The 11,855-nt window shown below is 34.3% G+C and overlaps 2 protein-coding genes across 2 annotated transcripts in view; both read right to left on the bottom strand.

Annotated features, from left to right (window-relative positions):
- Positions 1–11,855, bottom strand: part of LOC133664756 (cadherin-12-like) — a 224,916-nt gene that overhangs the window by 56,656 nt on the left and 156,405 nt on the right. The gene's annotated exons all lie outside the window — the stretch shown is intronic.
- Positions 1–11,855, bottom strand: part of LOC133664276 (zinc finger protein 585A-like) — a 46,041-nt gene that overhangs the window by 10,471 nt on the left and 23,715 nt on the right. The window contains exon 4 of the mRNA XM_062068788.1: positions 9,032–9,955. Within this exon, the coding sequence (XP_061924772.1) occupies positions 9,032–9,955 (924 nt within the window). The remainder of the gene's footprint in view (positions 1–9,031; positions 9,956–11,855) is intronic.

Genomic DNA, 11,855 nt, shown 5'->3' with positions numbered 1-11,855 from the left:
ACATGAAAATAATTTTAAAAATTGTAATCAACAAATAGCTATAAAATTGATCCGGACATTTAATTGTTGAAAGTTAAAAACAAACAAACGTATGACTTATTTTTAACACTTTTATGAGTGGGTTTTAGTGGGATTTTTTTTTTAACTGTCTTTGCTCAAAAAATAATAATGAATCAAAATCAATGTTGTTATGAATTATAGACATATTTAAGGCTTCAATTACTTCACATCAAATATTACACTTTGAAATATTTTGCGGAAGAGGGGGGAACAAAATATGCAAAGTTTTATTGGACAAAAAGGGCATTAAAAAATTAACAAAAAAACATGAAAATAATAAAAAATTGTATTAAACAAATAGATGAAGAGTTGATCCGGACATTTAATTGTTGAAAGTTTAAAAAAAAAAATGTATGACTTATTTTTAACACTTTTATGAGTGCGACCCTTTTTGGGTTCCCAATAATTTTTGTGGGAATTTTTTTTAAACTGTCTTTGCTCAAAAAATAATAATGAATCAAAATCAATGTTGTTATGATTTATTGACATATTTAAAGCTCTAATTACTTCACATCAAATATTACACTTTGAAATATTTTTTGGGGGGAAAACAAAATATGCAAAGTTTTATTGGACAAAAAGGGCATTAAAAAATGAACCAAAAAAAACCATGAAAATAATTTAAAAAATTGTAATCAACAAATAGCTATAAAATTGATCCGGACATTTAATTGTTGAAAGTTAAAAACAAACAAACGTATGACTTATTTTTAACACTTTTATGAGTGGGTTTTAGTGGGATTTTTTTTTAACTGTCTTTGCTCAAAAAATAATAATGAATCAAAATCAATGTTGTTATGAATTATTGACATATTTAAGGCTCTAATTAATTCACATCAAATATTACACTTTGAAATATTTTGGAGGGAAAATATTGTTTTCTATGGAAAAAAACACAAAATATGCAAAGTTTTTTTGGATAAAAAGGGCATTAAAAAATCGACCAAAAAATCATGAAAATAATAAAAAACTGTAATCAACAAATAGATGTAAAGTTGATCCGGACATTTAATTGTTGAAAGTTTAAAAAAAATTAAAAAATGTCTGACTTAATTTTAACACTTTTAAGAGTGGGATCCTTTTGAATTCCCAATTATTTGAGTGTGATTTTTTTTAACTGTCTTTGCTCAAAAAAATAATAATTAATCAAAATCAATGTTGTTATGAATTATTGACATATTTTTAGGCTTTAATTACTTCACATTCAAATATTACACTTTGAAATATTTTTTGGGGAAACAACAAAATATTTAAAGTTTTATTGGACAAAAAGGGCATTAAAAAATGAACAAAAAAAACATGAAAATAATAAAAAAATTGTAATCAACAAATAGCTATAAAATTGATCCGGACATTTAATTGTTGAAAGTTAAAAACAAACAAACGTATGACTTATTTTTAACACTTTTATGAGTGGGTTTTAGTGGGATTTTTTTTTTTTAACTCTCTTTGCTCAAAAAATAATAATGAATCAAAATCAATGTTGTTATGAATTATTGAAATATTTAAGGCTCTAATTACTTCACATCAAATATTACACTTTGAAATATTTTGGGGAAGAGGGGGAAACAAAATATGCAAAGTTTTATTGGACAAAAAGGGCATTAAAAAATTAACAAAAAAACATGAAAATAATAAAAAATTGTATTAAACAAATAGATGAAAAGTTGATCCGGACATTTAATTGTTGAAAGTTTAAAAAAAAAAAAAAAAAGACTTATTTTTTAACATTTTTATGAGTGCGACCCTTTTTGGGTTCCCAATATTTTTAGTGGGATTTTTTTTTAACTGTCTTTGCTCAAAAAATAGTAATAATTAAAAATCAATGTTGTTATGAATTATTGACATATTTAAAGGCCTACTGAAAGCCACTACTACCGACCACGCAGTCTGATAGTTTATATATCAATGATGAAATCTTAACATTCCTCATCCACGAATCTTTCATCCTGACTCAAATTAATGGGGTAATCGTCGCTTTCTCGGTCCGAATCGCTCTCGCTGCTGGTGTAAACAATGTGGAAATGTGAGGAGCCTTTCAACCTGTGACGTCACGCTACTTCCGGTACAGGCAAGGCTTTTTTATCAGCGACCAAAAGTTGCGATCTTTATCGTCGATGTTCTCTACTAAATCCTTTCAGCAAAAATATGGCAATATCGCGAAACGATCAAGTATGACACAGAATGGATCTGCTATCCCCGTTTAAATAAGAAAAATTAATTTCAGTAGGCCTTTAAGGCTCCGATTACTTCACATCAAATATTACACTTTGAAATATTTTTTTTTGGGGGGGGGGGGGGGGGGGGGGGACAAAATGTGCAAAGTTATATTGGACAAAAAGGCCATTAAACAATGAACAAAAAAACAAACGTCAAAATAATAAAAAATTGTAATCAACAAATAGCTGTAAATTTGATCCGGACATTTAATTGTTGAAAGTTAGAAAAAAGAAATGTATGACTTATTTTTAACACTTTTATGAGTGGGACCCTTCTGGATCCCCAATAATATGTAAGGCTTTAATTACTTAACATCATATATTACACTTTGAAATACTTTGGGGGGTTTTTTTGGACAAAAGGGGGCATTACAAATATTTTGGGGGAAAATATTGCATATTTTGTGTGTTTGCCATTAAAAAAAAAAGTAAATAAAAAAAATTAAAAATGTATACATATATATATATATATATATATATATATATATATATATATATATATATATATATATATATATATATATATATATATATATATATATTATATATATATATTATTTTATATATATATATATGTATATATATATATATATACATATATATAAGAAGGGGAACCAGAGGGTGTGTTCCAACTATCGTGGGATCACACTCCTCAGCCTTCCCGGTAAGGTCTATTCAGGTGTGCTGGAGAGGAGGCTACGCCGGATAGTCGAACCTCGGATTCAGGAGGAACAGTGTGGTTTTCGTCCTGGTCGTGGAACTGTGGACCAGCTCTATACTCTCGGCAGGGTCCTTGAGGGTGCATGGGAGTTTGCCCAACCAGTCTACATGTGTTTTGTGGACTTGGGAGAAGGCATTTGACCGTGTACCTCGGGAAGTCCTGTGGGGAGTGCTCAGAGAGTATGGGGTATCGGACTGTCTGATTGTGGCGGTCCGCTCCCTGTATGATCAGTGTCAGAGCTTGGTCCGCATTGCCGGCAGTAAGTCGGACACGTTTCCAGTAAGGGTTGGACTCCACCAAGGCTGCCCTTTGTCATCCATTCTGTTCATAAGTTTTATGGACAGAATTTCTAGGCGCAGTCAAGGCGTTGAGGGGATCTGGTTTGGTGGCTGCAGGATTAGGTCTCTGCTTTTTGCAGATGATGTGGTCCTGATGGCTTCATCTGGCCAGGATCTTCAGCTCTCACTGGATCAGTTCGCAGCCGAGTGTGAAGCGACTGGGATGAGAATCAGCACCTCCAAGTCCGAGTCCATAGTTCTCGCCCGGAAAAGGGTGGAGTGCCATCTCCGGGTTGGAGAGGAGACCCTGCCCCAAGTGGAGGAGTTCAAGTACCTGGGAGTCTTGTTCACGAGTGAGGGAAGAGTGGATGGTGAGATCGACAGGCGGATCGGTGCGGCGTCTTCAGTAATGCGGACGCTGTATCGGTCCGTTGTGGTGAAGAAGGAGCTGAGCAGGAAGGCAAAGCTCTCAATTTACCGATCGATGTACGTTCCCATCCTCACCTATGGTCATGAGCTTTGGGTTATGACCGAAAGGACAAGATCACGGGTACAGACGGCCGAAATGAGTTTCCTCCGCCGGGTGGTGGGTCTCTCCCTTAGAGATAAGGTGAGAAGCTCTGCCATCCGGGAGGAACTCAAAGTAAAGCCGCTGCTCCTCCACATCGAGAGGAGCCAGATGAGGTGGTTCGGGCATCTGGTCAGGATGCCACCCGAACGCCTCCCTCGGGAGGTGTTTAGGGCACGTCCGACCGGTAGGAGGCCACGGGGAAGACCCAGGACACGTTGGGAAGACTATGTCTCCCAGCTGGCCTGGGAACGCCTCAGGATCCCCCGGGAGGAGCTGGACGAAGTGGCTGGGGAGAGGGAAGTCTGGGCTTCCCTGCTTAGGCTGCCGCCCCCGCGACCCGACCTCGGATAAGCGGAAGAAGATGGATGGATGGATGGATGGATGGATGGATGGATGGATGGATATATATATATATATATATATATATATATATATATATATATATATATATATATATATATATATATATATATATATATATATACATATATACATACATATACATATATATATACATATATACACATATATATATATATATATATATATATATATATATATAATATGTATATATGTATATATATATATATATATATATATATATATATATATATATATATATATATATATATATATATATATATATATATATATATATATATATATATATATATATATATATATATATATACACATATATATACATATACAAACCCCGTTTCCATATGAGTTGGGAAATTGTGTTAGATGTAAATATAAATGGAATACAATGATTTGCAAATCATTTTCAACCCATATTCAGTTGAATATGCTACAAAGACAACATATTTGATATTCAAATTGATAAACTTTTTTTTTTTTGCAAATAATCATTAACTTTAGAATTTGCTGCGAGCAACACGTGACAAAGAAGTTGGGAAAGGTGGCAATAAATACTGATAAAGTTGAGGAATGCTCATCAAACACTTATTTGGAACATCCCACAGGTGTGCAGGCTAACTGGGAACAGGTGGGTGCCATGATTGGGTATAAAACATGCTTCCCAAAAAATGCTCAGTCTTTCACAAGAAAGGATGGGGCGAGGTACACCCCTTTGTCCACAAATGCGTGAGCAAATAGTCAAACAGTTTAAGAACAATTGCAAGAAATTTAGGGACTTCAACATCTATGGTCCATAATATCATCAAAAGGTTCAGAGAATCTGGAGAAATAAATGCACGTAAGCGGCATGGCCGGAAACCAACATTGAATGGCCGTGACCTTCCATCCCTCAGACGGCACTGTATCAAAAAGCGACATCAATCTCTAAGGGATATCACCACATGGGCTCAGGAACACTTCAGAAAACCACTGTCACTAAATACAGTTGGTCGCTACATCTGTAAGTGCAAGTTAAAGCTCTACTATGCAAAGCCAAAGCCATTTATCAACAACACCCAGAAACGCCGCCGGCTTCTCTGGGCCCAAGATCATCTAAGATGGACTGATACAAAGTGGAAAAGTGTTCTGTGGTCTGAGGAGTCCACATTTCAAATTGTTTTTTGGAAATATTCTACATTGTGTCATCCGGACCAAAGGGGAAGCGAACCATCCAGACTGTTATCGATGCAAAGTTCAAAAGGCAGCATGTGTGATGGTATGGGGGTGTATTAGTGCCCAAGGCATGGGTAACTTACACATCTGTGAAGGCACCATTAATGCTGAAAGGTACATACAGCTTTTGGAACAACATATGCTGCCATCTAAGCGCCGTCTTTTTCATGGACGCCCCTGCTTATTTCAGCAAGACAATGCCAAGCCACATTCAGCACGTGTTACAACAGCGTGGCTTCGTAAAAAAAAGAGTGCGGGTACTTTCCTGGCCCGCCTGCAGTCCAGACCTGTCTCCCATGGAAAATGTGTGGCGCATTATGAAGCGTAAAATGTGTGTGTGTGTGTGTGTGTGTGTGTGTGTGTGTGTGTGTGTGTGTGTGTGTGTGTGTGTGTGTGTGTGTGTGTGTGTGTGTGTGTGTGTGTGTGTGTGTGTGTGTGTGTGTGTGGTGGCCTTGACCGGAGTCCATGGACAGTGCTACCTGAAAGATTTGTTTCTGCATTGGTAAATAGTTTCAAGGTGTCCGCTCGGCTCCTGTTTTTTTTTTTTGTGCACAACTGAGCGTTGTTCCTGTAGACGTGACGTTGTCGCTAACCCACCGAGTGCTAACTCAAGTACGGCAGCGTTGTGCGCGAGCGGCGTTTTTCACGACATAAATCAGGTGGGTCCTTTAAAAATGAAAAAAATAAATGAAAAAAAAGACACAATCGACAATGTTTTTCACTGTAAAATACAATTTAAAAGTAATAATTGATTAATATAAAACATTTAATGCCATTTTAAAAAATTAAGAAATACAGTAATGATTAAGTTATAATAATAAAATAAACATTTAATAAAATAAAAATAAAATATACACTACCGTTCAAAAGTTTGGGGTCACCCAAACAATTTTGTGGAATAGCCTTCATTTCTAAGAACAAGAATAGACTGTCGAGTTTCAGATGAAAGTTCTCTTTTTCTGGCCATTTTGAGCGTTTAATTGACCCCACAAATGTGATGCTCCAGAAAGTCAATCTGCTCAAAGGAAGGTCAGTTGTGTAGCTTCTGTAACGAGCTAAACTGTTTTCAGATGTGTGAACATGATTGCACAAGGGTTTTCTCATCATCAATTAGCCTTCTGAGCCAATGAGCAAACACATTGTACCATTAGAACACTGGAGTGATAGTTGCTGGAAATGGGCCTCTATACACCTATGTAGATATTGCACCAAAAACCAGACATTTGCAGCTAGAATAGTCATTTACCACATTAGCAATGTATAGAGTGTATTTCTTTCAAGTTAAAACTAGTTTAAAGTTATCTTCATTGAAAAGTACAGTGCTTTTCCTTCAAAAATAACAACATTTCAATGTGACCCCAAACTTTTGAACGGTAGTATATATATATATATATATATATATATATATATATATATATATATATATATATATATATATATATATATATATATATATATATATATTTATATATATATATATATTTATATATATATATATATATATATATATATATATATATATATATATATATATATATATATATATATATATATATATATATATATATATATATATGTAAACATATACATGGAAAACGTTTGCACACCCCTGCTTTAAAGTGAAAGCTGGATATTTGCTAAAAGGAAGGAGGAATAAACTTTAAACTGGAAGGATATGAGCTGAACTCATGAGTGAAGGACGAGTAGCTGGTGTCGGTGAAGACGGACCAGAACTACAAAGAAGTGAAAAACATGTCATTTATTATCTCTTGTACCTTAGAGCAGTGGCCCCCAACCACCGAATTAAAAAAATAAATAAATAAATAAATAAATAAAAAAAATTTTTTTTTAGGAAATCAACATAAAAAACACAATATATACATTCTATATCAATATAGATCAATACAGCCTGCAGGTATACAGTCCGTAAGCACACATGATTGTATTTATTTATGTTAAAAAAAAAAAAAAAAATTTAAAAAAATTAAATACACCCCCCCCCCCCACCGGTCCGTGGGACAAATTTTCAAGCGTTGACCGGTCCGCAGCTACAAAAAGGTTGGGGACCACTGCCTTAGAGGGGAACTTCACCACACATCTGAAATGTTGCTTCTCCTCCACGATCCTTGTGAGAGACATAAAGACGTTCTTGCATTCTCCTTTGTAACATTAGTAGGCTCGTTCTAGGCGGCTAGCAACTCAGTGAGCCTCGAAATACATCTAAAAATGAATCCAAAACAATACTTCATGTTGTGTAACTTGTAATTAATAAATGAATAATAAGAAATAAAAAAAATTAAAATCCAGTGTCGTGTTTAATTGAGAATCCACTCCGAATCCAATCATCACCCCAAGAATCGGATCGAATTAGGAAGGGCCTGAAGATTCCCGCCTCTAATAATAATCTAACATTTGGTGCATGAGAAGATAATATTACAAAATTAAGAAATATGCACTTTCATGCATTACATACTTTTTTTTCTGTCCAAATAGAAACAATTTAGTAAGAAAGAAGAAGTACTTTGAAGAGTTTGAAGGCTACATGGCTGACTTCCATTAGCCGCATCTTGCAAGCGTTTTTCTACAGTCTATAAAATCCTAAATATAAACAAAAACAATTCCCCTTTAAGAATGTATAACCATTGATATGTGGCAGGGACAAACTTCAAACTAAAATTGCGGTGTACCCCAGGAGTCAATACTGGGACCAAAAATATTCAGACTGTCCAACACAAATACAAACAGACGGAGTAGACGTTGAAAGAGTAAAAGAAACCACGTTGTTGGGTGTGATAATAGATCATTAAATGACAAAGTCTCATAAAAATGTACAATAAAAGGCGGCAAGAAATAGTAAACAATAAACCAAAATGTATTCTGGACCAAAAGTCACTCCATATTCTCTACTGCTCGCCAGTGTTACCATTTTCAAGTTGTTGTGCAGAAATATGGTACACTTCATTCACTATCCGAGTTACAAAATAGGACAGTTAGAATAACAGACACTTTTCTTATTGAATCGAAAATATTGAAATTCAATGACTTGGTGCATTTGCAAACATCTAAAATGATGTGCAAAGCAAACTACAACCTGCTAGCCAAGAATATACAACAATTCCTCCCAACAAAAGAGGAGAAATATACATTTGTATGCACGTACAACACTTAAAACCTTTAGCATATCAGCAAGTGGAATACAATTATGGGACGAATAAATAAACAATGTAGTAACATGACCCACTTTAAATAAGAGCTCAAACGCAAAGTGCTAACAAAATAGAAGGAAGAATCCTGATAAACATTTTAAACCTCATTAAAAATGTGACATATTCCATCATTAGTTAGAGTTCAGGAATAGAAAATGTGTTCACAAATTCTATGACAGAAAAAAAGGAGTGTGATTATATTTGCTCTACTTTGGCCGTGGTGAAGTGTGAAACTAAAAACATGTGAGGGGACAAAGCCTAACTGTGTGCATGATAGATTTATACAAAATACAGAAGAAAAACCACACCCATGTCACATCAGGCCGACCATCAGTGCCTCTCCATGTGTCGATCCAAAGAGGATAAGAAAGAAAAAGCCTTACCGCAAACCGAGCAACTAAAAGGTTTCTCTCCCGTGTGCGTTCTCTTGTGTGCTTGCATGGTGACCTTTTGGGTGAAGCTTTTGCCGCAGTCGGAGCAAGTGAAAGGTTTCTCCCCCGTGTGCGTCTTCAGGTGTTGATTCAAAGTGGACGTCTGAGCGAACGTCTTGCCGCACACGGGGCAACTGAACGGTCTTTCCCCGGTGTGCGTCCTCACGTGCGACAGCATGTGCGCCCTCTGCGTGAAGCGCTTGCCGCAGTGCGAGCAGCGGAAGGGTTTCTCGCCGGTGTGCGTTTTGGCGTGCAGCCGCAGCGAGGACATCTGGGTGAAGGCGTTGCCGCACACGGCGCAGCGGAAGGGGTTTTCTCCGGTGTGCGTCCTCGCGTGCGACTCCATGGTCACCTTCTGCGAGAAGCTTTTGCCGCAGTCCGGGCAGCGGAAGGGTTTTTCTCCCGTGTGCGTCCTCATGTGTCGGTGCAAAGAGGACATTTGAGAAAAGGCGTGGCCACACACTGAGCAACTGCAAGGTTTTTCCAATGCATTATTGTGTGAGGTTGTGTCCTCGCTATCTGATAGTGGAGCTAAGAGTTTGTCTCCATCAGCTTCTGTTGTCAGGTGTTGTGTTGGAGGCTCCGCCCCTTTCTGCTCCTCACGTTCACCTTTGACCTCGTCCCCTTCACTCTTCACAGGGACACCAGTCACTGGAAACATCAGTCCTTCAGTATGCTCTCCCTCCTGACTGATGCTGTGTTCCTCCTCTTCCTCTTTGATGTGCGGGGGCTGTGGCTCCGCCTCTTCCTCCTCTTTAAAACAAAGGGGCCGTGGCTCGTCTGCTTCGTCTTTAACGCGAGTGGGCTGCCACTCGTGTTCTTCCTCTTTAATGTGGGCGGGCTGTGGCTCGAGTGGAAGATGTTCTTCACTGACATCTGCAGGTCACAGGAAGACAAACATGGAAAAAAAATGCTTGAGAAAGTATTCATTAGAGAGAAAACAATCAGGCTTACGGGGCGTGACATAATAGTTTTCCCTATGAAGTATATTTCTCCAATTTATAATTAATAAAAGCCGTTATCTTCTCTGTTTTAAAAATGTCCATTGTGATTTCCATCCTTAGCTTCAAAGTTGGGCTCTCCTGTAATATCAATTTCCTGGTAATGCTTTTCTCTGATTAGTGATTGTACTGTTTAAAAAAAGATTACTCCTCTTTGGCTATAGTTTTTTTCTATTTATGTATTTACTATCTGTTTATATTCTTTTATTTGTTATTATTATCTTTTTTTTAAACTATCTGTTTATATTTTTATATTTTATATTATTATCATTATTAGTTTTGTAAATTTATTTATTTGTTAATATTATTTTACTATCTGTTTGTATTATTTTATTTGTTATTATCTTTTTTTTAACTATCTTTTATTGTGTATTATTATCTTTTTTAATTATCTGTTTATATTCTTTTATTTTGTATTATTATCATTATCTTTTTTTAACTATCTGTTTGTATTCTTTTATTTTGTATTATTATCATTCTTTTTAACTATCTGTTTATATTATTTTATTTTGTATCATAATCATTATTATTTTTTAAACTATCTGTTTCTATTTTTCCATCCATCCATTTTCTACCGCTTATTCCCTTCGGGGTCGCGGGGGGCGCTGTAGCCTATCTCAGCTACAATCGGGCAGAAGGCGGGGCACACCCTGGACAAGTCGCCACCTCATCGCAGGGCTGGTTCTATTTTTATATTTTATATTATAATTATTATTTTGTAAATTTATTTACTTGTTAATATTATTTTACTATCTGTTTATATTCTTTTATTTGTTATTATTATCTTATTTTAACTATCTGTTTATATTATTTTATTTTGAATTATTATATTTTTTAACTGTCTGTATTATTTTATTTTGTATTATTATCATTTTTTTAACTATCTGTTTATATTATTTTATTTTGTATAATTATCCTTATTATTTTTTAAACTATCTGTTTCTATTTTTCTATTTTATATTATCATTATTTTTGTAAATGTATTTATTTGTTGATATTATTTTACTATCTGTTTATTTTCTTTTATTTTTTATTATCTTTTTTAACTATCTATTTATATTCTTTTATTTTATATTACGATTATTATTTTTTAAACTATCTGTTTCCATTTTTATATTATTATCATTATTATTTTTGTAAATGTATTTATTTGTTAATATTATTTTACTATCTGTTTATATTATTTTATTTTGTATTATTATTTTTTTAAACTATCAGTTTATATTCCTTTATTTTGTATTATTATCATTACCATGAATTGATTACGTGGACCCCGACTTAAACAAGTTGAAAAACGTATTCGGGTGTTACCATTTAGTGGTCAATTGTACGGAATATGTACTGAACTGTGCAATCCACTAATACAAGTTTCAATCAATCAATCAATCAATCTTTTTTTAACTATCTGTTTGTATTATTTTATTTTTTATTATTATAATTTTTTTAACTATCTGTTTATATGATTTTATTTTGTATTATTATCATTATTAATTTTTAAACTCTCTGTTTCTATTTTTATATTTTATATCATAATTATTATTTTTGTAAATTTATTTATTTGTTCATATTAATTTACTATTTGTTTATTTTCTTTTATTTTGTATTATTATCTTTTTTTTAACTATCTGCTTATATTATTGTATTTTGTATTATTATCATCATTATTTTATTTTAATCATCTGTTTGTATTCTTTTATTTTGTATTATTATAATTTTCTTAAACTATCTGTTTATATTCTTTTATTTTGTATTATTATCCTTAATATTTTTTAAAC

This window comes from Entelurus aequoreus, linkage group LG14 (assembly GCF_033978785.1).
Source record: "Entelurus aequoreus isolate RoL-2023_Sb linkage group LG14, RoL_Eaeq_v1.1, whole genome shotgun sequence".
Classification (NCBI taxonomy): domain Eukaryota; kingdom Metazoa; phylum Chordata; class Actinopteri; order Syngnathiformes; family Syngnathidae; genus Entelurus; species Entelurus aequoreus.
The sequence above is the reverse complement of the archived record's forward strand: the minus strand, read 5'-3'. Positions and strand labels throughout refer to the sequence as shown.